Here is a 25,529-nt window from a genome sequence, read left to right as displayed (position 1 = left end):
GACATCTTACCTACTTCTGCTAAACCAAACCGCAATCACTCGTAAGCAGCATCAATAATTATTTCGAATGAAGACTACAATTTACATCAATAATGCGTAACATACGCTCTAAAAACCATCCTTTCAACCACCAATTGGCATCCGAAATCATATTCTAGTGAAACGCTAGAAAATACCCGGAAGCCACGAATTTTAAACTTGCCCACAGGTTTAACATATACAATCTCAGGATGAAGAAAAATCAAAACAAACTCCACCCGTCTTCACCACGACATACAACCCAACCATAACGCACCGTCACTTAAATCGAGCAATAAACAACCACTGGAACATAATCCAAGGCAACAAACTACTATGCGGAAACATTTCCCGAATCATAATTCGTTGCTTTCAGAAAAGCCGTAAATCATATCCGGAAGTAACTACCTAAACAAAATCAAGAGTTAAACCTACTCCCGACTTACTCCGGCTCTTCCAAAAAACTAACCAAACCCAATTGCTCTCCTCACTAGAGGAACAAGTTGAAACCAACTAAAGTCACATGGTTGTAACCACAACACTTCAAACTTACGATACATGATTGGAACATAACCAATCACAACTTTTCCGCGAGTCAGCCTCGATTCTTTTTTTGAATCACCCATTTGCAACTGAAGAGTGCCCAACAGCAAGGCACGAAAGCATGCTATTGCTAACAAGAGGATTTGCGAACAAAATCCTCTGCTCGCACCCTTAATCACATTTGATTACCCAACCTATCATAGTCACTTAATCTCTTATGTCCGCCCACTCTACATTTCACTCGGACATAACCGGCAAAGACTCAGTCATGCTTACAACCCATACTAAGCCATACAAATCACCAGAGAAGAAGTGTCACTGAATGGGATAGTACCATCCCTTTTCCAAACTTCTATGTTATACTCCTTGCCCCACCCCGGGGTACTGTGGGTCGATGGCCATCAAAAACTGCCCGAGAATACCGTCTTGATTAACAAGCGAGGTATCTTCAGGTTGCTTCTATCTCTGTTTCTCAGTACTTCAAGTACACCCACAGATTTGTAACAATCAGTCTGCCACACACGAGACAAAAGATCTCACGTTCCACCACATGTACACTTCAATTCGGAAAACCAACAACCATATTTCCGCATACGGAAAACATCATCTTGATTTGCTATAACAACATAAAAATGCTATGCTAGCAGAAGCACAAGCACTTGATAAATGGACATACAAATTATCCGCAGTCGGATAAACTATACCCATTCTACACCAAACAACACAAAACAAGACAAAAACCCACAAAATTTAACCCCAAAACAAAGGGTTCAAAACAGTACTGGCCTCCCCAAAAAATCGTAAATCAATCTCAACATTGAATGGTACAAACAAAATAAACAACCCACATTTGGGAAAGAAAAAGTACCATCTCCACATAAATATGCATTCATATTAACAAAATCAAGAAAAAAACAACGAAACACAACGTGTTTTTCCGATACCGCACACGGTAGGAAGATAGTTTCTTACTCAAACAACTACCAATTGAAAGAGATTAACAATATCTAAAAGCCTACACAAGTTTCAATTATTTTCTGACACAGAAAATAATCAAAATACGGCTTTTAAAACTAAAAACAAACACACTACTGGCTAGAAATTCCACTACGAATCCAAAACCCACGCAAGGTTTTCCGCGCCACTGCACCCGCACGCTCATTGGACAATACAGTGACCAATCACAACACACATATGGTACCATTCACTACCGCCACGGCTCAATGCGCCATCTCACGCACGCAAACCGTGCATATAAACCCTGAGAGAAAACCAACGAACCATCACTTCGCAAAATGTCGAAACTCAGCAAATCTAAAAGCAGCAAGAAGAACAAGTCCAGCCAGCCGCCTCCATCGCCATCCAGCTCCATGTCATCGAATATTCCCTGCGGACAACGGTCCCCTACTAGCATCCCAAGCGACGACGATTCACTACTCCTGTCCTGTGAGTTAGACTCCGGCCCCTCCACATCACAATTCACACCAACTACAGTCTCACACAGACTCCCCGAGGAAAGATTCAAACAGGTGAAACTCTTAGCAGAAAAAGTCAACAAATTGACATCTGCCAAGAGTCACATCACCCGCCAAATACGGCTCCTTTCCCGGGCTATTGAGACTAGCACACCACCACCTTACATCGAGGTAAATCTACGGCCACCACGTCCTCACAGATCTCTGAAGTTTCAGGGTGCATTCCAGGACCGCTGGAGCAATCTCCAGAAAAGAACATCGCTGCTTTTCACAAGAATAACATTGGAGGAGTATCAACACCAACTTCACTACACTGAGGCCGAGCTGACCAACGCCCGACGTTCTGCACAAGGTACTTTCGAGGGTCAAGATCACACCACCGCTCAGCAGTTACTGAGTTTCTTCACAAGACCCCATCAACCATCGAAAGGCATCAAAAGAAAACGACAATATTAGTCGGTCTCCTACTACTAAACCAAACGGTCCTTTTCAGGACCAACACAACCTCTCAAAAGAGAAATATCCATTAGCTTGCTTTTATTATTATTGTTATAATAAATAAACTGGAATATAACCCACCCCATCTTACCTTATTCGTTATATTCAACCACAAACCCTTCAACTACCATGGCAAGAAGAAAACTCAACAAAGAAACCAAGAGACCAATAAATCAACTGAAATCTAACCATTTCTCTCACAAATGCGATCGAAAACCAAACGAGCCAACTCCAATCTTTTGCGCTCATTAGCAGAACAAAATATCAATCCTTCATAACCAACCTATCCAAAGCAAAACCATCGCAAACCGAAATATTTGCTCTTTGGACAAGGCCTCGACATCTTACCTACTTCTGCTAAACCAAACCGCAATCACTCGTAAGCAGCATCAATAATTATTTCGAATGAAGACTACAATTTACATCAATAATGCGTAACATACGCTCTAAAAACCATCCTTTCAACCACCAATTGGCATCCGAAATCATATTCTAGTGAAACGCTAGAAAATACCCGGAAGCCACGAATTTTAAACTTGCCCACAGGTTTAACATATACAATCTCAGGATGAAGAAAAATCAAAACAAACTCCACCCGTCTTCACCACGACATACAACCCAACCATAACGCACCGTCACTTAAATCGAGCAATAAACAACCACTGGAACATAATCCAAGGCAACAAACTACTATGCGGAAACATTTCCCGAATCATAATTCGTTGCTTTCAGAAAAGCCGTAAATCATATCCGGAAGTAACTACCTAAACAAAATCAAGAGTTAAACCTACTCCCGACTTACTCCGGCTCTTCCAAAAAACTAACCAAACCCAATTGCTCTCCTCACTAGAGGAACAAGTTGAAACCAACTAAAGTCACATGGTTGTAACCACAACACTTCAAACTTACGATACATGATTGGAACATAACCAATCACAACTTTTCCGCGAGTCAGCCTCGATTCTTTTTTTGAATCACCCATTTGCAACTGAAGAGTGCCCAACAGCAAGGCACGAAAGCATGCTATTGCTAACAAGAGGATTTGCGAACAAAATCCTCTGCTCGCACCCTTAATCACATTTGATTACCCAACCTATCATAGTCACTTAATCTCTTATGTCCGCCCACTCTACATTTCACTCGGACATAACCGGCAAAGACTCAGTCATGCTTACAACCCATACTAAGCCATACAAATCACCAGAGAAGAAGTGTCACTGAATGGGATAGTGCCATCCCTTTTCCAAACTTCTATGTTATACTCCTTGCCCCACCCCGGGGTACTGTGGGTCGATGGCCATCAAAAACTGCCCGAGAATACCGTCTTGATTAACAAGCGAGGTATCTTCAGGTTGCTTCTATCTCTGTTTCTCAGTACTTCAAGTACACCCACAGATTTGTAACAATCAGTCTGCCACACACGAGACAAAAGATCTCACGTTCCACCACATGTACACTTCAATTCGGAAAACCAACAACCATATTTCCGCATACGGAAAACATCATCTTGATTTGCTATAACAACATAAAAATGCTATGCTAGCAGAAGCACAAGCACTTGATAAATGGACATACAAATTATCCGCAGTCGGATAAACTATACCCATTCTACACCAAACAACACAAAACAAGACAAAAACCCACAAAATTTAACCCCAAAACAAAGGGTTCAAAACAGTACTGGCCTCCCCAAAAAATCGTAAATCAATCTCAACATTGAATGGTACAAACAAAATAAACAACCCACATTTGGGAAAGAAAAAGTACCATCTCCACATAAATATGCATTCATATTAACAAAATCAAGAAAAAAACAACGAAACACAACGTGTTTTTCCGATACCGCACACGGTAGGAAGATAGTTTCTTACTCAAACAACTACCAATTGAAAGAGATTAACAATATCTAAAAGCCTACACAAGTTTCAATTATTTTCTGACACAGAAAATAATCAAAATACGGCTTTTAAAACTAAAAACAAACACACTACTGGCTAGAAATTCCACTACGAATCCAAAACCCACGCAAGGTTTTCCGCGCCACTGCACCCGCACGCTCATTGGACAATACAGTGACCAATCACAACACACATATGGTACCATTCACTACCGCCACGGCTCAATGCGCCATCTCACGCACGCAAACCGTGCATATAAACCCTGAGAGAAAACCAACGAACCATCACTTCGCAAAATGTCGAAACTCAGCAAATCTAAAAGCAGCAAGAAGAACAAGTCCAGCCAGCCGCCTCCATCGCCATCCAGCTCCATGTCATCGAATATTCCCTGCGGACAACGGTCCCCTACTAGCATCCCAAGCGACGACGATTCACTACTCCTGTCCTGTGAGTTAGACTCCGGCCCCTCCACATCACAATTCACACCAACTACAGTCTCACACAGACTCCCCGAGGAAAGATTCAAACAGGTGAAACTCTTAGCAGAAAAAGTCAACAAATTGACATCTGCCAAGAGTCACATCACCCGCCAAATACGGCTCCTTTCCCGGGCTATTGAGACTAGCACACCACCACCTTACATCGAGGTAAATCTACGGCCACCACGTCCTCACAGATCTCTGAAGTTTCAGGGTGCATTCCAGGACCGCTGGAGCAATCTCCAGAAAAGAACATCGCTGCTTTTCACAAGAATAACATTGGAGGAGTATCAACACCAACTTCACTACACTGAGGCCGAGCTGACCAACGCCCGACGTTCTGCACAAGGTACTTTCGAGGGTCAAGATCACACCACCGCTCAGCAGTTACTGAGTTTCTTCACAAGACCCCATCAACCATCGAAAGGCATCAAAAGAAAACGACAATATTAGTCGGTCTCCTACTACTAAACCAAACGGTCCTTTTCAGGACCAACACAACCTCTCAAAAGAGAAATATCCATTAGCTTGCTTTTATTATTATTGTTATAATAAATAAACTGGAATATAACCCACCCCATCTTACCTTATTCGTTATATTCAACCACAAACCCTTCAACTACCATGGCAAGAAGAAAACTCAACAAAGAAACCAAGAGACCAATAAATCAACTGAAATCTAACCATTTCTCTCACAAATGCGATCGAAAACCAAACGAGCCAACTCCAATCTTTTGCGCTCATTAGCAGAACAAAATATCAATCCTTCATAACCAACCTATCCAAAGCAAAACCATCGCAAACCGAAATATTTGCTCTTTGGACAAGGCCTCGACATCTTACCTACTTCTGCTAAACCAAACCGCAATCACTCGTAAGCAGCATCAATAATTATTTCGAATGAAGACTACAATTTACATCAATAATGCGTAACATACGCTCTAAAAACCATCCTTTCAACCACCAATTGGCATCCGAAATCATATTCTAGTGAAACGCTAGAAAATACCCGGAAGCCACGAATTTTAAACTTGCCCACAGGTTTAACATATACAATCTCAGGATGAAGAAAAATCAAAACAAACTCCACCCGTCTTCACCACGACATACAACCCAACCATAACGCACCGTCACTTAAATCGAGCAATAAACAACCACTGGAACATAATCCAAGGCAACAAACTACTATGCGGAAACATTTCCCGAATCATAATTCGTTGCTTTCAGAAAAGCCGTAAATCATATCCGGAAGTAACTACCTAAACAAAATCAAGAGTTAAACCTACTCCCGACTTACTCCGGCTCTTCCAAAAAACTAACCAAACCCAATTGCTCTCCTCACTAGAGGAACAAGTTGAAACCAACTAAAGTCACATGGTTGTAACCACAACACTTCAAACTTACGATACATGATTGGAACATAACCAATCACAACTTTTCCGCGAGTCAGCCTCGATTCTTTTTTTGAATCACCCATTTGCAACTGAAGAGTGCCCAACAGCAAGGCACGAAAGCATGCTATTGCTAACAAGAGGATTTGCGAACAAAATCCTCTGCTCGCACCCTTAATCACATTTGATTACCCAACCTATCATAGTCACTTAATCTCTTATGTCCGCCCACTCTACATTTCACTCGGACATAACCGGCAAAGACTCAGTCATGCTTACAACCCATACTAAGCCATACAAATCACCAGAGAAGAAGTGTCACTGAATGGGATAGTGCCATCCCTTTTCCAAACTTCTATGTTATACTCCTTGCCCCACCCCGGGGTACTGTGGGTCGATGGCCATCAAAAACTGCCCGAGAATACCGTCTTGATTAACAAGCGAGGTATCTTCAGGTTGCTTCTATCTCTGTTTCTCAGTACTTCAAGTACACCCACAGATTTGTAACAATCAGTCTGCCACACACGAGACAAAAGATCTCACGTTCCACCACATGTACACTTCAATTCGGAAAACCAACAACCATATTTCCGCATACGGAAAACATCATCTTGATTTGCTATAACAACATAAAAATGCTATGCTAGCAGAAGCACAAGCACTTGATAAATGGACATACAAATTATCCGCAGTCGGATAAACTATACCCATTCTACACCAAACAACACAAAACAAGACAAAAACCCACAAAATTTAACCCCAAAACAAAGGGTTCAAAACAGTACTGGCCTCCCCAAAAAATCGTAAATCAATCTCAACATTGAATGGTACAAACAAAATAAACAACCCACATTTGGGAAAGAAAAAGTACCATCTCCACATAAATATGCATTCATATTAACAAAATCAAGAAAAAAACAACGAAACACAACGTGTTTTTCCGATACCGCACACGGTAGGAAGATAGTTTCTTACTCAAACAACTACCAATTGAAAGAGATTAACAATATCTAAAAGCCTACACAAGTTTCAATTATTTTCTGACACAGAAAATAATCAAAATACGGCTTTTAAAACTAAAAACAAACACACTACTGGCTAGAAATTCCACTACGAATCCAAAACCCACGCAAGGTTTTCCGCGCCACTGCACCCGCACGCTCATTGGACAATACAGTGACCAATCACAACACACATATGGTACCATTCACTACCGCCACGGCTCAATGCGCCATCTCACGCACGCAAACCGTGCATATAAACCCTGAGAGAAAACCAACGAACCATCACTTCGCAAAATGTCGAAACTCAGCAAATCTAAAAGCAGCAAGAAGAACAAGTCCAGCCAGCCGCCTCCATCGCCATCCAGCTCCATGTCATCGAATATTCCCTGCGGACAACGGTCCCCTACTAGCATCCCAAGCGACGACGATTCACTACTCCTGTCCTGTGAGTTAGACTCCGGCCCCTCCACATCACAATTCACACCAACTACAGTCTCACACAGACTCCCCGAGGAAAGATTCAAACAGGTGAAACTCTTAGCAGAAAAAGTCAACAAATTGACATCTGCCAAGAGTCACATCACCCGCCAAATACGGCTCCTTTCCCGGGCTATTGAGACTAGCACACCACCACCTTACATCGAGGTAAATCTACGGCCACCACGTCCTCACAGATCTCTGAAGTTTCAGGGTGCATTCCAGGACCGCTGGAGCAATCTCCAGAAAAGAACATCGCTGCTTTTCACAAGAATAACATTGGAGGAGTATCAACACCAACTTCACTACACTGAGGCCGAGCTGACCAACGCCCGACGTTCTGCACAAGGTACTTTCGAGGGTCAAGATCACACCACCGCTCAGCAGTTACTGAGTTTCTTCACAAGACCCCATCAACCATCGAAAGGCATCAAAAGAAAACGACAATATTAGTCGGTCTCCTACTACTAAACCAAACGGTCCTTTTCAGGACCAACACAACCTCTCAAAAGAGAAATATCCATTAGCTTGCTTTTATTATTATTGTTATAATAAATAAACTGGAATATAACCCACCCCATCTTACCTTATTCGTTATATTCAACCACAAACCCTTCAACTACCATGGCAAGAAGAAAACTCAACAAAGAAACCAAGAGACCAATAAATCAACTGAAATCTAACCATTTCTCTCACAAATGCGATCGAAAACCAAACGAGCCAACTCCAATCTTTTGCGCTCATTAGCAGAACAAAATATCAATCCTTCATAACCAACCTATCCAAAGCAAAACCATCGCAAACCGAAATATTTGCTCTTTGGACAAGGCCTCGACATCTTACCTACTTCTGCTAAACCAAACCGCAATCACTCGTAAGCAGCATCAATAATTATTTCGAATGAAGACTACAATTTACATCAATAATGCGTAACATACGCTCTAAAAACCATCCTTTCAACCACCAATTGGCATCCGAAATCATATTCTAGTGAAACGCTAGAAAATACCCGGAAGCCACGAATTTTAAACTTGCCCACAGGTTTAACATATACAATCTCAGGATGAAGAAAAATCAAAACAAACTCCACCCGTCTTCACCACGACATACAACCCAACCATAACGCACCGTCACTTAAATCGAGCAATAAACAACCACTGGAACATAATCCAAGGCAACAAACTACTATGCGGAAACATTTCCCGAATCATAATTCGTTGCTTTCAGAAAAGCCGTAAATCATATCCGGAAGTAACTACCTAAACAAAATCAAGAGTTAAACCTACTCCCGACTTACTCCGGCTCTTCCAAAAAACTAACCAAACCCAATTGCTCTCCTCACTAGAGGAACAAGTTGAAACCAACTAAAGTCACATGGTTGTAACCACAACACTTCAAACTTACGATACATGATTGGAACATAACCAATCACAACTTTTCCGCGAGTCAGCCTCGATTCTTTTTTTGAATCACCCATTTGCAACTGAAGAGTGCCCAACAGCAAGGCACGAAAGCATGCTATTGCTAACAAGAGGATTTGCGAACAAAATCCTCTGCTCGCACCCTTAATCACATTTGATTACCCAACCTATCATAGTCACTTAATCTCTTATGTCCGCCCACTCTACATTTCACTCGGACATAACCGGCAAAGACTCAGTCATGCTTACAACCCATACTAAGCCATACAAATCACCAGAGAAGAAGTGTCACTGAATGGGATAGTGCCATCCCTTTTCCAAACTTCTATGTTATACTCCTTGCCCCACCCCGGGGTACTGTGGGTCGATGGCCATCAAAAACTGCCCGAGAATACCGTCTTGATTAACAAGCGAGGTATCTTCAGGTTGCTTCTATCTCTGTTTCTCAGTACTTCAAGTACACCCACAGATTTGTAACAATCAGTCTGCCACACACGAGACAAAAGATCTCACGTTCCACCACATGTACACTTCAATTCGGAAAACCAACAACCATATTTCCGCATACGGAAAACATCATCTTGATTTGCTATAACAACATAAAAATGCTATGCTAGCAGAAGCACAAGCACTTGATAAATGGACATACAAATTATCCGCAGTCGGATAAACTATACCCATTCTACACCAAACAACACAAAACAAGACAAAAACCCACAAAATTTAACCCCAAAACAAAGGGTTCAAAACAGTACTGGCCTCCCCAAAAAATCGTAAATCAATCTCAACATTGAATGGTACAAACAAAATAAACAACCCACATTTGGGAAAGAAAAAGTACCATCTCCACATAAATATGCATTCATATTAACAAAATCAAGAAAAAAACAACGAAACACAACGTGTTTTTCCGATACCGCACACGGTAGGAAGATAGTTTCTTACTCAAACAACTACCAATTGAAAGAGATTAACAATATCTAAAAGCCTACACAAGTTTCAATTATTTTCTGACACAGAAAATAATCAAAATACGGCTTTTAAAACTAAAAACAAACACACTACTGGCTAGAAATTCCACTACGAATCCAAAACCCACGCAAGGTTTTCCGCGCCACTGCACCCGCACGCTCATTGGACAATACAGTGACCAATCACAACACACATATGGTACCATTCACTACCGCCACGGCTCAATGCGCCATCTCACGCACGCAAACCGTGCATATAAACCCTGAGAGAAAACCAACGAACCATCACTTCGCAAAATGTCGAAACTCAGCAAATCTAAAAGCAGCAAGAAGAACAAGTCCAGCCAGCCGCCTCCATCGCCATCCAGCTCCATGTCATCGAATATTCCCTGCGGACAACGGTCCCCTACTAGCATCCCAAGCGACGACGATTCACTACTCCTGTCCTGTGAGTTAGACTCCGGCCCCTCCACATCACAATTCACACCAACTACAGTCTCACACAGACTCCCCGAGGAAAGATTCAAACAGGTGAAACTCTTAGCAGAAAAAGTCAACAAATTGACATCTGCCAAGAGTCACATCACCCGCCAAATACGGCTCCTTTCCCGGGCTATTGAGACTAGCACACCACCACCTTACATCGAGGTAAATCTACGGCCACCACGTCCTCACAGATCTCTGAAGTTTCAGGGTGCATTCCAGGACCGCTGGAGCAATCTCCAGAAAAGAACATCGCTGCTTTTCACAAGAATAACATTGGAGGAGTATCAACACCAACTTCACTACACTGAGGCCGAGCTGACCAACGCCCGACGTTCTGCACAAGGTACTTTCGAGGGTCAAGATCACACCACCGCTCAGCAGTTACTGAGTTTCTTCACAAGACCCCATCAACCATCGAAAGGCATCAAAAGAAAACGACAATATTAGTCGGTCTCCTACTACTAAACCAAACGGTCCTTTTCAGGACCAACACAACCTCTCAAAAGAGAAATATCCATTAGCTTGCTTTTATTATTATTGTTATAATAAATAAACTGGAATATAACCCACCCCATCTTACCTTATTCGTTATATTCAACCACAAACCCTTCAACTACCATGGCAAGAAGAAAACTCAACAAAGAAACCAAGAGACCAATAAATCAACTGAAATCTAACCATTTCTCTCACAAATGCGATCGAAAACCAAACGAGCCAACTCCAATCTTTTGCGCTCATTAGCAGAACAAAATATCAATCCTTCATAACCAACCTATCCAAAGCAAAACCATCGCAAACCGAAATATTTGCTCTTTGGACAAGGCCTCGACATCTTACCTACTTCTGCTAAACCAAACCGCAATCACTCGTAAGCAGCATCAATAATTATTTCGAATGAAGACTACAATTTACATCAATAATGCGTAACATACGCTCTAAAAACCATCCTTTCAACCACCAATTGGCATCCGAAATCATATTCTAGTGAAACGCTAGAAAATACCCGGAAGCCACGAATTTTAAACTTGCCCACAGGTTTAACATATACAATCTCAGGATGAAGAAAAATCAAAACAAACTCCACCCGTCTTCACCACGACATACAACCCAACCATAACGCACCGTCACTTAAATCGAGCAATAAACAACCACTGGAACATAATCCAAGGCAACAAACTACTATGCGGAAACATTTCCCGAATCATAATTCGTTGCTTTCAGAAAAGCCGTAAATCATATCCGGAAGTAACTACCTAAACAAAATCAAGAGTTAAACCTACTCCCGACTTACTCCGGCTCTTCCAAAAAACTAACCAAACCCAATTGCTCTCCTCACTAGAGGAACAAGTTGAAACCAACTAAAGTCACATGGTTGTAACCACAACACTTCAAACTTACGATACATGATTGGAACATAACCAATCACAACTTTTCCGCGAGTCAGCCTCGATTCTTTTTTTGAATCACCCATTTGCAACTGAAGAGTGCCCAACAGCAAGGCACGAAAGCATGCTATTGCTAACAAGAGGATTTGCGAACAAAATCCTCTGCTCGCACCCTTAATCACATTTGATTACCCAACCTATCATAGTCACTTAATCTCTTATGTCCGCCCACTCTACATTTCACTCGGACATAACCGGCAAAGACTCAGTCATGCTTACAACCCATACTAAGCCATACAAATCACCAGAGAAGAAGTGTCACTGAATGGGATAGTGCCATCCCTTTTCCAAACTTCTATGTTATACTCCTTGCCCCACCCCGGGGTACTGTGGGTCGATGGCCATCAAAAACTGCCCGAGAATACCGTCTTGATTAACAAGCGAGGTATCTTCAGGTTGCTTCTATCTCTGTTTCTCAGTACTTCAAGTACACCCACAGATTTGTAACAATCAGTCTGCCACACACGAGACAAAAGATCTCACGTTCCACCACATGTACACTTCAATTCGGAAAACCAACAACCATATTTCCGCATACGGAAAACATCATCTTGATTTGCTATAACAACATAAAAATGCTATGCTAGCAGAAGCACAAGCACTTGATAAATGGACATACAAATTATCCGCAGTCGGATAAACTATACCCATTCTACACCAAACAACACAAAACAAGACAAAAACCCACAAAATTTAACCCCAAAACAAAGGGTTCAAAACAGTACTGGCCTCCCCAAAAAATCGTAAATCAATCTCAACATTGAATGGTACAAACAAAATAAACAACCCACATTTGGGAAAGAAAAAGTACCATCTCCACATAAATATGCATTCATATTAACAAAATCAAGAAAAAAACAACGAAACACAACGTGTTTTTCCGATACCGCACACGGTAGGAAGATAGTTTCTTACTCAAACAACTACCAATTGAAAGAGATTAACAATATCTAAAAGCCTACACAAGTTTCAATTATTTTCTGACACAGAAAATAATCAAAATACGGCTTTTAAAACTAAAAACAAACACACTACTGGCTAGAAATTCCACTACGAATCCAAAACCCACGCAAGGTTTTCCGCGCCACTGCACCCGCACGCTCATTGGACAATACAGTGACCAATCACAACACACATATGGTACCATTCACTACCGCCACGGCTCAATGCGCCATCTCACGCACGCAAACCGTGCATATAAACCCTGAGAGAAAACCAACGAACCATCACTTCGCAAAATGTCGAAACTCAGCAAATCTAAAAGCAGCAAGAAGAACAAGTCCAGCCAGCCGCCTCCATCGCCATCCAGCTCCATGTCATCGAATATTCCCTGCGGACAACGGTCCCCTACTAGCATCCCAAGCGACGACGATTCACTACTCCTGTCCTGTGAGTTAGACTCCGGCCCCTCCACATCACAATTCACACCAACTACAGTCTCACACAGACTCCCCGAGGAAAGATTCAAACAGGTGAAACTCTTAGCAGAAAAAGTCAACAAATTGACATCTGCCAAGAGTCACATCACCCGCCAAATACGGCTCCTTTCCCGGGCTATTGAGACTAGCACACCACCACCTTACATCGAGGTAAATCTACGGCCACCACGTCCTCACAGATCTCTGAAGTTTCAGGGTGCATTCCAGGACCGCTGGAGCAATCTCCAGAAAAGAACATCGCTGCTTTTCACAAGAATAACATTGGAGGAGTATCAACACCAACTTCACTACACTGAGGCCGAGCTGACCAACGCCCGACGTTCTGCACAAGGTACTTTCGAGGGTCAAGATCACACCACCGCTCAGCAGTTACTGAGTTTCTTCACAAGACCCCATCAACCATCGAAAGGCATCAAAAGAAAACGACAATATTAGTCGGTCTCCTACTACTAAACCAAACGGTCCTTTTCAGGACCAACACAACCTCTCAAAAGAGAAATATCCATTAGCTTGCTTTTATTATTATTGTTATAATAAATAAACTGGAATATAACCCACCCCATCTTACCTTATTCGTTATATTCAACCACAAACCCTTCAACTACCATGGCAAGAAGAAAACTCAACAAAGAAACCAAGAGACCAATAAATCAACTGAAATCTAACCATTTCTCTCACAAATGCGATCGAAAACCAAACGAGCCAACTCCAATCTTTTGCGCTCATTAGCAGAACAAAATATCAATCCTTCATAACCAACCTATCCAAAGCAAAACCATCGCAAACCGAAATATTTGCTCTTTGGACAAGGCCTCGACATCTTACCTACTTCTGCTAAACCAAACCGCAATCACTCGTAAGCAGCATCAATAATTATTTCGAATGAAGACTACAATTTACATCAATAATGCGTAACATACGCTCTAAAAACCATCCTTTCAACCACCAATTGGCATCCGAAATCATATTCTAGTGAAACGCTAGAAAATACCCGGAAGCCACGAATTTTAAACTTGCCCACAGGTTTAACATATACAATCTCAGGATGAAGAAAAATCAAAACAAACTCCACCCGTCTTCACCACGACATACAACCCAACCATAACGCACCGTCACTTAAATCGAGCAATAAACAACCACTGGAACATAATCCAAGGCAACAAACTACTATGCGGAAACATTTCCCGAATCATAATTCGTTGCTTTCAGAAAAGCCGTAAATCATATCCGGAAGTAACTACCTAAACAAAATCAAGAGTTAAACCTACTCCCGACTTACTCCGGCTCTTCCAAAAAACTAACCAAACCCAATTGCTCTCCTCACTAGAGGAACAAGTTGAAACCAACTAAAGTCACATGGTTGTAACCACAACACTTCAAACTTACGATACATGATTGGAACATAACCAATCACAACTTTTCCGCGAGTCAGCCTCGATTCTTTTTTTGAATCACCCATTTGCAACTGAAGAGTGCCCAACAGCAAGGCACGAAAGCATGCTATTGCTAACAAGAGGATTTGCGAACAAAATCCTCTGCTCGCACCCTTAATCACATTTGATTACCCAACCTATCATAGTCACTTAATCTCTTATGTCCGCCCACTCTACATTTCACTCGGACATAACCGGCAAAGACTCAGTCATGCTTACAACCCATACTAAGCCATACAAATCACCAGAGAAGAAGTGTCACTGAATGGGATAGTGCCATCCCTTTTCCAAACTTCTATGTTATACTCCTTGCCCCACCCCGGGGTACTGTGGGTCGATGGCCATCAAAAACTGCCCGAGAATACCGTCTTGATTAACAAGCGAGGTATCTTCAGGTTGCTTCTATCTCTGTTTCTCAGTACTTCAAGTACACCCACAGATTTGTAACAATCAGTCTGCCACACACGAGACAAAAGATCTCACGTTCCACCACATGTACACTTCAATTCGGAAAACCAACAACCATATTTCCGCATACGGAAAACATCATCTTGATTTGCTATAACAACATAAAAATGCTATGCTAGCAGAAGCACAAGCACTTGATAAATGGACATACAAATTATCCGCAGTCGGATAAACTATACCCATTCTACACCAAACAACACAAAACAAGACAAAAACCCACAAAATTTAACCCCAAAACAAAGGGTTCAAAACAGTACTGGCCTCCCCAAAAAATCGTAAATCAATCTCAACATTGAATGGTACAAACAAAATAAACAACCCACATTTGGGAAAGAAAAAGTACCATCTCCACATAAATATGCATTCATATTAACAAAATCAAGAAAAAAACAACGAAACACAACGTGTTTTTCCGATACCGCACACGGTAGGAAGATAGTTTCTTACTCAAACAACTACCAATTGAAAGAGATTAACAATATCTAAAAGCCTACACAAGTTTCAATTATTTTCTGACACAGAAAATAATCAAAATACGGCTTTTAAAACTAAAAACAAACACACTACTGGCTAGAAATTCCACTACGAATCCAAAACCCACGCAAGGTTTTCCGCGCCACTGCACCCGCACGCTCATTGGACAATACAGTGACCAATCACAACACACATATGGTACCATTCACTACCGCCACGGCTCAATGCGCCATCTCACGCACGCAAACCGTGCATATAAACCCTGAGAGAAAACCAACGAACCATCACTTCGCAAAATGTCGAAACTCAGCAAATCTAAAAGCAGCAAGAAGAACAAGTCCAGCCAGCCGCCTCCATCGCCATCCAGCTCCATGTCATCGAATATTCCCTGCGGACAACGGTCCCCTACTAGCATCCCAAGCGACGACGATTCACTACTCCTGTCCTGTGAGTTAGACTCCGGCCCCTCCACATCACAATTCACACCAACTACAGTCTCACACAGACTCCCCGAGGAAAGATTCAAACAGGTGAAACTCTTAGCAGAAAAAGTCAACAAATTGACATCTGCCAAGAGTCACATCACCCGCCAAATACGGCTCCTTTCCCGGGCTATTGAGACTAGCACACCACCACCTTACATCGAGGTAAATCTACGGCCACCACGTCCTCACAGATCTCTGAAGTTTCAGGGTGCATTCCAGGACCGCTGGAGCAATCTCCAGAAAAGAACATCGCTGCTTTTCACAAGAATAACATTGGAGGAGTATCAACACCAACTTCACTACACTGAGGCCGAGCTGACCAACGCCCGACGTTCTGCACAAGAACAGCTTGCTACTTTCGAGGGTCAAGATCACACCACCGCTCAGCAGTTACTGAGTTTCTTCACAAGACCCCATCAACCATCGAAAGGCATCAAAAGAAAACGACAATATTAGTCGGTCTCCTACTACTAAACCAAACGGTCCTTTTCAGGACCAACACAACCTCTCAAAAGAGAAATATCCATTAGCTTGCTTTTATTATTATTGTTATAATAAATAAACTGGAATATAACCCACCCCATCTTACCTTATTCGTTATATTCAACCACAAACCCTTCAACTACCATGGCAAGAAGAAAACTCAACAAAGAAACCAAGAGACCAATAAATCAACTGAAATCTAACCATTTCTCTCACAAATGCGATCGAAAACCAAACGAGCCAACTCCAATCTTTTGCGCTCATTAGCAGAACAAAATATCAATCCTTCATAACCAACCTATCCAAAGCAAAACCATCGCAAACCGAAATATTTGCTCTTTGGACAAGGCCTCGACATCTTACCTACTTCTGCTAAACCAAACCGCAATCACTCGTAAGCAGCATCAATAATTATTTCGAATGAAGACTACAATTTACATCAATAATGCGTAACATACGCTCTAAAAACCATCCTTTCAACCACCAATTGGCATCCGAAATCATATTCTAGTGAAACGCTAGAAAATACCCGGAAGCCACGAATTTTAAACTTGCCCACAGGTTTAACATATACAATCTCAGGATGAAGAAAAATCAAAACAAACTCCACCCGTCTTCACCACGACATACAACCCAACCATAACGCACCGTCACTTAAATCGAGCAATAAACAACCACTGGAACATAATCCAAGGCAACAAACTACTATGCGGAAACATTTCCCGAATCATAATTCGTTGCTTTCAGAAAAGCCGTAAATCATATCCGGAAGTAACTACCTAAACAAAATCAAGAGTTAAACCTACTCCCGACTTACTCCGGCTCTTCCAAAAAACTAACCAAACCCAATTGCTCTCCTCACTAGAGGAACAAGTTGAAACCAACTAAAGTCACATGGTTGTAACCACAACACTTCAAACTTACGATACATGATTGGAACATAACCAATCACAACTTTTCCGCGAGTCAGCCTCGATTCTTTTTTTGAATCACCCATTTGCAACTGAAGAGTGCCCAACAGCAAGGCACGAAAGCATGCTATTGCTAACAAGAGGATTTGCGAACAAAATCCTCTGCTCGCACCCTTAATCACATTTGATTACCCAACCTATCATAGTCACTTAATCTCTTATGTCCGCCCACTCTACATTTCACTCGGACATAACCGGCAAAGACTCAGTCATGCTTACAACCCATACTAAGCCATACAAATCACCAGAGAAGAAGTGTCACTGAATGGGATAGTGCCATCCCTTTTCCAAACTTGCGCCGAAATCGCTAGCGTATGACTTAAAGGAAGAACATGACATGGCTTTGCGTTTTGTATAGAAGCTTCCAACCAATACAAAAATCAAACATGAACAAGGACATAGTATATCTCAACTTAGGTGTCGCCCTGTACCGATATATAAAATACTGTTCACAGTGTGTTACCTCACGTTTAAAAGTTAAAAACTCGGGTAGCACTCGAACCCACGACCTCCTGCTTTCTTTCTAGTGCAGATGTCTGACCACTCGACCATCGAGCTAACGGGATCGGTTGGCTGGTTCGATTCTTATGTACCCAGCAGCGGGTATGGCGTTATCTATTCACAAGATGGATTAATTAATTAATTAATTAATTAATGTATTTATTTCATTTGTTTTGTGGCGTGGTGTTGAAATCAAATTATGGTTAATTTCCCCCTTTACCGACATAAAGGTCGGTGGTCAATCGGAAAAACATCTGCACTAGAAAGCTGGAAGTCGTCGGTTCAAGTACCCACCCAAACGATTTTTCCCAACTTTCACTCTGGAGGTAACACACCGACTATAGAGTGTGTATATAAGTCGGTGAAGGACGAAATCTTGATTTACATCAACCCAACGCAAAAAAAGGAAAAAAAAAATCCATCTGGTGAATATACATAGTATATGAAGTATTAGTCTAAACGACTTATTGTCTCGTTTAACCGACTTATTTATCACATTACAACGACTTGTTTAGCTCGTTTAAACGTCAAACGTACATGGATACACTATTAAAGTTAAATGCGAGCTAGAAAGGTGTTCCAAATCTGCCATCTCGCATCTCGCATTTGGTGTGGATGACCTGACCTTGGTGTCGCGTGTTGTAGTATGTAAATTAAAGGTCAACCTATTACATACAGAGATTTCCATTCTATCACGGAAGCACGAGTGAAACATGATAATCACTACTTGAAACACTTCGTCTGATTGAGCTTCAGCGTCAATGTACCAATCAAAATATATAAACATACCAAGCTTCAAAACACATATTCCAGATCAAGATTCCACGCCCGGCCGTGATGTCCATTAAAACAAAAGATTGTGATTGCTTTAATGAACCCGGCTCCACCCTGATCGATACTTTCCACTATCTCCGACAGACGTTTTGGAGTGCTCTGAACAGGGACCCTTCGGAATGGAAGATGGACGCATCCCTGATGCAAGCATAACGGCGTCGTCAGTGCATCCCAACCCGGCCGATTTCGGACCAACCAGGGCTCGGCTGAACCTTCAAGGTAGTGTTATTTTCGTTCAACAATTACATTTGATGAACATTAAGACAATTCAAACAAAAATAATTCCACAAAGGTGACCAAAAAATGTCAATAGTTTAAGACTCTCCTTTGTGAGATTTTGGTTCAAAGTTAAGTCTGTTTTGCTAAATATTGAAACTACACCTTTGTGCTCAAAAACTTTCACAGGTTGCACAAGTCTCTCACTCATTCATAGCCAAGTTCCTCAATTGCTGAATGTCATATGGTGCTAAGCACAACACATAAAGCACATACATTGGGAAATATTAACAGCAAAACGTCTGTGTATAGCTCGCGACTGCCTTTTTTTAATAACACATAAAATTGGCCATGCGATACTTCCTCCTTATTATCCGCTTGCTTTGCAAGTGTGGCCGTTGCCTGGTGCAGCGCTTGTGCTAAGTTACCAGTTTTACTTACAACATGTATTTGCTAAGTATAGTATTTTGTGCTCAGTAGGTTTGAATATCTGCTTTCTCTGCAGTCACGAGCGGGGCCGCAGCCTGGTGTAGTGCTCCTAGAGCTAGTGATTCGAATCCATGGGTCCAAGTCGACCTCGGTTGCAATGCGACCATCACTGGCGTTATCACGCAGGGGCGCGGGGAACACCAACAGTGGGTGACAGAGTTCAAAGTGGCCTACAGCGACGATGGGCAAGAATGGACTGACGTCACCGATGATGGATCAAGAACAACGATGAAGGTAGTCTTATCGCATTGTTTAATTTGCCCTTTCATGGATGTAATTTCATAAACAATGTATACCAGAACTCAGTGTATGTTGTTGGAGGGTTTGTGAAATAAAAGGCTCACGCTCACTCAGTCGGTTCGGACTCGAACCCACGACATCATGTTGATGTGTGCAAAGGGTTGATGAAAATTAAGCTAGATCAGAGTCCGAGGCAAGCTTGGTGGTCGAGTGGTGGTAGGACATTCCTTAATTATTTTTTTTAACTGATCCTACAAAGCCCTGGATATCTATGAATATGCATGGCGTAGGGTCAGGGCTCCCTCTGTCGATCCTGCTGCAACTGCATGGCCAAAACTCGTCCCCACAAACCTTTTAACGCTAGTTTGACAATGCTTTATACAAAATCGTTTATTCCTCACAGTTCCCTGGGAACTCGGACCGAAACACCCACGTGACCACCACTTTCCCGAAAGCCTTCCAGGCCAGGTTCCTGCGTATCCTGCCTACTCAGTGGTACAAATACTGCTGTATGCGCATTGAGGTCATCGGCTGCACAATTAACAAGTAAAGACCATCGAGGCTAGCTTGGGAAACCTAACTCCAATGCTCGATGGAAATTCAACCATTTGGAGCGGGGGATGTATATGTCACAGATATGTGGTGTTAAATGTTAAGAATGCTTCAGTAAAAACATAAAGGCACATATGAATATTTGTAGCTGCCGAGAAACATACATAACGACCTCAAAAATCCTTGCTCAAAATGAAGACTGGTTACAAATTCCCTGCCTGAAATGGTATCAATCGGTAAAAAAACATGAATTGAACCTGGGCACAAAAAGTGTGCATTTTCTCCTTTTTTTTCTCTCTCTCAAAATGTATAATATTGTTATGTGCCCTTCATAAGAGTTAGAGCGATTTTGTTGCTCAAACAGAGAGGGGGGGGGGGGTGCACTTAATCCGATGTACTTTCAAACATGCCCCCCCCCCCCGACAAAAAAATAATAATAATAACAATTTTCACTTCATGTGATCTGGACTCGGAACCAGTCAAAGTTTGAATTGTCAAAATTGGTCAATTACCATTAGAGGTGGGTTTTCCCATGCCACATTTATGCAGGCGAAAGAAATCGGTTGGATAAAAAACTAATGGTTAACAGAAACTTCAATTTACATTTTTTCGATTTTGTTTTCCAGAATTATTTAGACGGCGGAATCAGTAATACAACACATTGTTAAATTGTGTACTTGGATACTGTAATTTCATTCGTCTAGGACGGCCACATGTTTGGGGACGTATTCACAAAACTCAAATTTCATAGAATACTTAAGTCACAAATGAATCTGAACACCCCGCTAACTTAAGTGGGGCGCTTAATTTGGTATTCACGAAAGATCTTAGCACCCCAATTATGTTAGTGCTCAACTTAACTTAAAGCTCAAGTCCATCATTTGCAGCTATCCAAAACGTTACTGACGTAATTATTGTTGAAAAACATACTTGGTTGAAAGATAGTAAGGGAACTAACTCCCTGCGAAAATGTTCTTTCTGGCAAGCTGTCATTTTGAAGAAATCAACGAAAGAAGGCCTTTCCAAAGACGCATCGTTGGAAATGTCCGTTATAAGTTCGTGTTTTTTTTTTATTCGGCGAAGCGCGCGCAAGCGTTGACACGACGCACACGCGCGGTTGCTATAATTCGTCGGATCAGTGCGCGACATCGCGTAGCTGCAATCGGCTCAGTGAGATTGTGTCTCGGACGCTGAAATCAGGCCCAATTCAAAACATGATTCGGCAACTTTTGATTCGGAAATCGAGATTCTAGAATGTTGGTTTTTTTTTCTTCGAAATATACAGCTGAAGCTGAGCTGAAACTTCATCAGGTTAGTTGTTTAGCACCCTTCTTTAGATTTTGAGCACATTTGCTGCTTCAAACGAACATAATGCAACAATTACAACTGTTGGACTGTACCTTTAAGTGTTCAGAGCAATCACTCTTAAGCTTGCTTATGCGCAAAACATGTACGTCATAAATGTTCCTATGCAGCAGCAGTGCAATCAAATTCATCGTCACGGTTTTCACAAAGAGGCGAATTTAGTACTTCCCTGTTTGAACAAACATTCGAGAAAATTGCGTTTAAAGTTGGTATTTTTATTTTCATTTGACAATTTGAAACTTAGAGATGCATAACATATGCATGATTTAGGCATCTGAGGAAAGAAGAGCTTCTAATCTTCCTAAATGTTGCAAATTTTAATACAAATAGGTGATCAGTTTTGCAGAATCAATTAATTAAGAGAAGTGGCTGTTCGTGAAAAAGAAAAAAAAGACCAATTAGCAAATTCGCCCCTTCGTGAAAACGCTAAAGTGACTACGCGCAGATTTCGCCCTTCTACGGTCTGAGTCAATGCATGTTTTGTACAGTACGCGCAGATTCTGCCCCACTGCGCATGCGCCTTGAAAACGTTTAAGCACGCGCATGGAATTCGCCCCTTTGTGATATACGAACTATTGTATTACAATGTATTTATTTACTGAAAATTGATTAATACCATAGAGTGCGGAAATTCGCTATTTCGTGAAAACGCAAAACGGCACTTTTGGCAAATTTGCCCATTCTTTAATTAGGTTAATTAAGATTTTAATTAATGTTTTGAAAGTATAGCCTCACCAGGTTGTAGATATTGATATCTTTATTCATTTTCACCATTTTTTTTTTTAATCCAAAACAGACGATTTTCATGAAATTCGCCCCTTCGTGAAAACGGTGACGCAATAATGAGCGTGTTTCCTCAACATGATAATCATGCGTGCGCGTATTCTGCGAAGCAGTTTCCAAGCCCAAATTAACCAACGGAAAATGTCTGCGTCCATCGCATGCAATCAGTGCATGTATTTCCAATAGTTTTTTTTTCCCCAACAACTAAAAGTGAATTGTTCGTTTTATTTAATATCGAGTGTGAAACCAGTTGTGATTTATTCGCATTCTATCGTACATGCTGGAAGGTAAGAGACATTGTTTATTTTTTTTATTTTATAGACTGCAGTTACTTAGTATGACTGTGCATGCCATTTGTGTCGTCAATCGCACTCTCGCCGCCCGCAAAAAGATCAACAAATCGATCGAAAATAACTGTTAGAATGTCGACGAATCACAATCCAAGGGTTGTCAAACTTTAATTTCAACTTGGCTTTCCTTTTACAATAATTCGCTATTGACGATGTTTTTCTCGACCCCCAGAAAGTCCAAGTTTATGCCTACAAATGACAAGCCAACGGAAAGAAATAAAGCCGCCATGACTTGACACCCTACTGCCCCACTTTTACTTGACTTGAGACAGGTCCATGTGGAACCTGCCGCGGCACCTAGCTTTGCGCAATGAGAACTGCAACGTCAAACGCTCAGTCGCATGTCCGGCAGGACATCAAAACCTTCATTTAAAAAAGGTTACTTCAAAGTGATTTAATTTATTTCTCAGATATAACAAAACAATCGTTGAATGTTGTGATGTGGGATATGCCGTTTTTACCACCTCGGGGCGCATAGCTGGGTCTATAGCTTGGTCATGATCTTTTGGAAGGTCACCAGAAGTTAAATATGAGATGTCATATCTATAAACATTCTTTTCATAGTGTGGACACCTACATGTACCATTTAAATTTGGATCGTTTAAAAGTTCGGTTTTAAAAGAGTTCATATCACAGATGGCTAGAAATAAGGTTTACAAAGGTCACCGAACTTTCAAAGGTCATCAGAGGTCAGATATGAATTGTTCCCAAATCCGATCATGATTTTCATTGCACGACGACCTATGGCGTAGATTGGGGTAATATAGGACAGTGAATTTTTGAAGAATTATTGTTATTTATAGTAGTGTGTACTCTCAAAGTTCACCAGAGGTCAAATTTGAAATGCCCTCATGAACATTTCTTCATGTCATGAAGAACCAACATGCGAAATGTCATGCTTTTATCACAAAGTGCACAATTCTTGGAAATATTGGGGCTATGCCACTCTACTACGAGGTGTGAATGCTGTCTATAGTTGGCAATAAGTAAGTCCACTTCAGGTTGTTTGTATGTTCATAATACCCAAGTCATGTATTAATATTAGCGATGTGGCTCTCAAAAATTGAGAGTAGTTGATTATAAATGCTTGATTTAAAGTGTGGTAGGCCCAGTAAGGCCTACATATCGACACATTTAAGTAACTTACCTGACTTTCCAAACTATTAATAGTCTGATGTTATGAAGTGCCTATGTCATCTTTCACCCGTTGTATGGCCACTCGCCAAGTATTAAACCTCTTTCTTTCCTTTGGATATTCATGTCCACCTCTTACTGAACACTGCGGCACATTACATGGAGTATTCGTCATGATTTTATTTGACAAGCGAGTGAGTTTCTACAGCAAGCCAAGTCGAAAACCGTCGTTGATACGCAATAAACAAACAACTATAGACAATGATTTTTTCTTCTTATTCTGGGGTTTACCCGGTAAGGGGCGCCCTCTAGCTCTCTCGGTGACTTAAAAAGTCTCCCATTGGTTGTGTTGCAGTAAAAGTGATGTTACTTCGTACATTGGTTAGTGGAAGCTAATTATTATAAAGACGTTTGCAGGTGAAACATTTGATTTGGATGTGGTGTTAGCTCCGAGCCCAGTTACAATACGGTGTGTATTTAAGTCTTCGTCGAGAGTTCACAAACATAGCAATTGAGTGAACATGTTTGTAATGTTCAAATCGGATTCAGCACGTTCTACAATTGTTCGCACTTGTCTTGAGTTTGCAATTTCATTCCCGCAATTCTAGGATTAAGATTTGGCAAATTGTAGTTGTGAAGATTCCCGCACTTAAGGATTGAATCACCGTAATTTTCAATTGTAAAATTTCAATTCGTTTGGCGTGATGTATTTCATGGGTAGTTCATTTAGCATCGAGATATTTAACCAGAGATAGCTTTAGACGAGCTTTTCATAAAGATTGGTTGTGCTGGGTTTGATTAAGATCGGTCAAGGTCTGCTTAGTTTAAGGCATTATGTTTCTTACCCTTCCATCCCTGATGCTAAGAAAATGCATCTAAGCTCAATCAGAGGCGGTTCGAATAAGTGGGATCCTGAGAGAGTGCATCCCTAAATGTTCACTGTTAACATTTTTTTTCGTATTGGGGACATGCCAAGAATCGAAAAAGATATCGGTGGCAGTGGGTTCTTGGAAGGGGTGCACTGGGACCCCCCCCCCCCTCCCTTAGCCCACGGAGTATAAGAATGAAGAAACATAAACGATGTGTAACTGTGCATGATTAATTGGAGAGAATGCGTGGGCACAATAGCCTTTTGTTTTGAGGTAATCGTTTGTCGACGCATTGCTATGGTGACCTGATCGAAGATGCAAGTTGGTCGATAAAACA

At 41.4% G+C, this 25,529-nt stretch overlaps 1 protein-coding gene across 1 annotated transcript; it reads left to right on the top strand.

Moving 5' to 3' along the window:
* The first annotated feature begins 19,313 nt into the window (after positions 1-19,313).
* Positions 19,314-20,689, top strand: LOC119725073 (lactadherin-like). The gene is made up of 3 exons (XM_038196435.1): positions 19,314-19,413; positions 19,916-20,133; positions 20,543-20,689. The coding sequence occupies exons 1-3, from the start codon at positions 19,314-19,316 to the stop codon at positions 20,687-20,689; spliced, it is 465 nt and encodes a 154-aa protein (XP_038052363.1).
* Positions 20,690-25,529: the final 4,840 nt, after the last annotated feature.

The sequence above is a fragment of the Patiria miniata genome, unplaced genomic scaffold (genome assembly GCF_015706575.1).
Source record: "Patiria miniata isolate m_02_andy unplaced genomic scaffold, ASM1570657v1 HiC_scaffold_18, whole genome shotgun sequence".
Classification (NCBI taxonomy): domain Eukaryota; kingdom Metazoa; phylum Echinodermata; class Asteroidea; order Valvatida; family Asterinidae; genus Patiria; species Patiria miniata.
Note: the sequence above shows the minus strand (reverse complement) of the source record. Positions and strands in the feature narration are given on the sequence as shown.

What these genes read in the sequence shown, in the direction of transcription:
- LOC119725073 (XM_038196435.1), top strand. Translation starts at nt 19,314, where the DNA reads ATGGAAGATGGACGCATCCCTGATGCAAGCATAACGGCGTCGTCAGTG. An exon ending in GGCTCGGCTGAACCTTCAAG is followed by an intron (nt 19,414 to 19,915) that starts GTAGTGTTATTT and finishes CTTTCTCTGCAG; the next exon opens with TCACGAGCGGGGCCGCAGCC. An exon ending in GATCAAGAACAACGATGAAG is followed by an intron (nt 20,134 to 20,542) that starts GTAGTCTTATCG and finishes TATTCCTCACAG; the next exon opens with TTCCCTGGGAACTCGGACCG.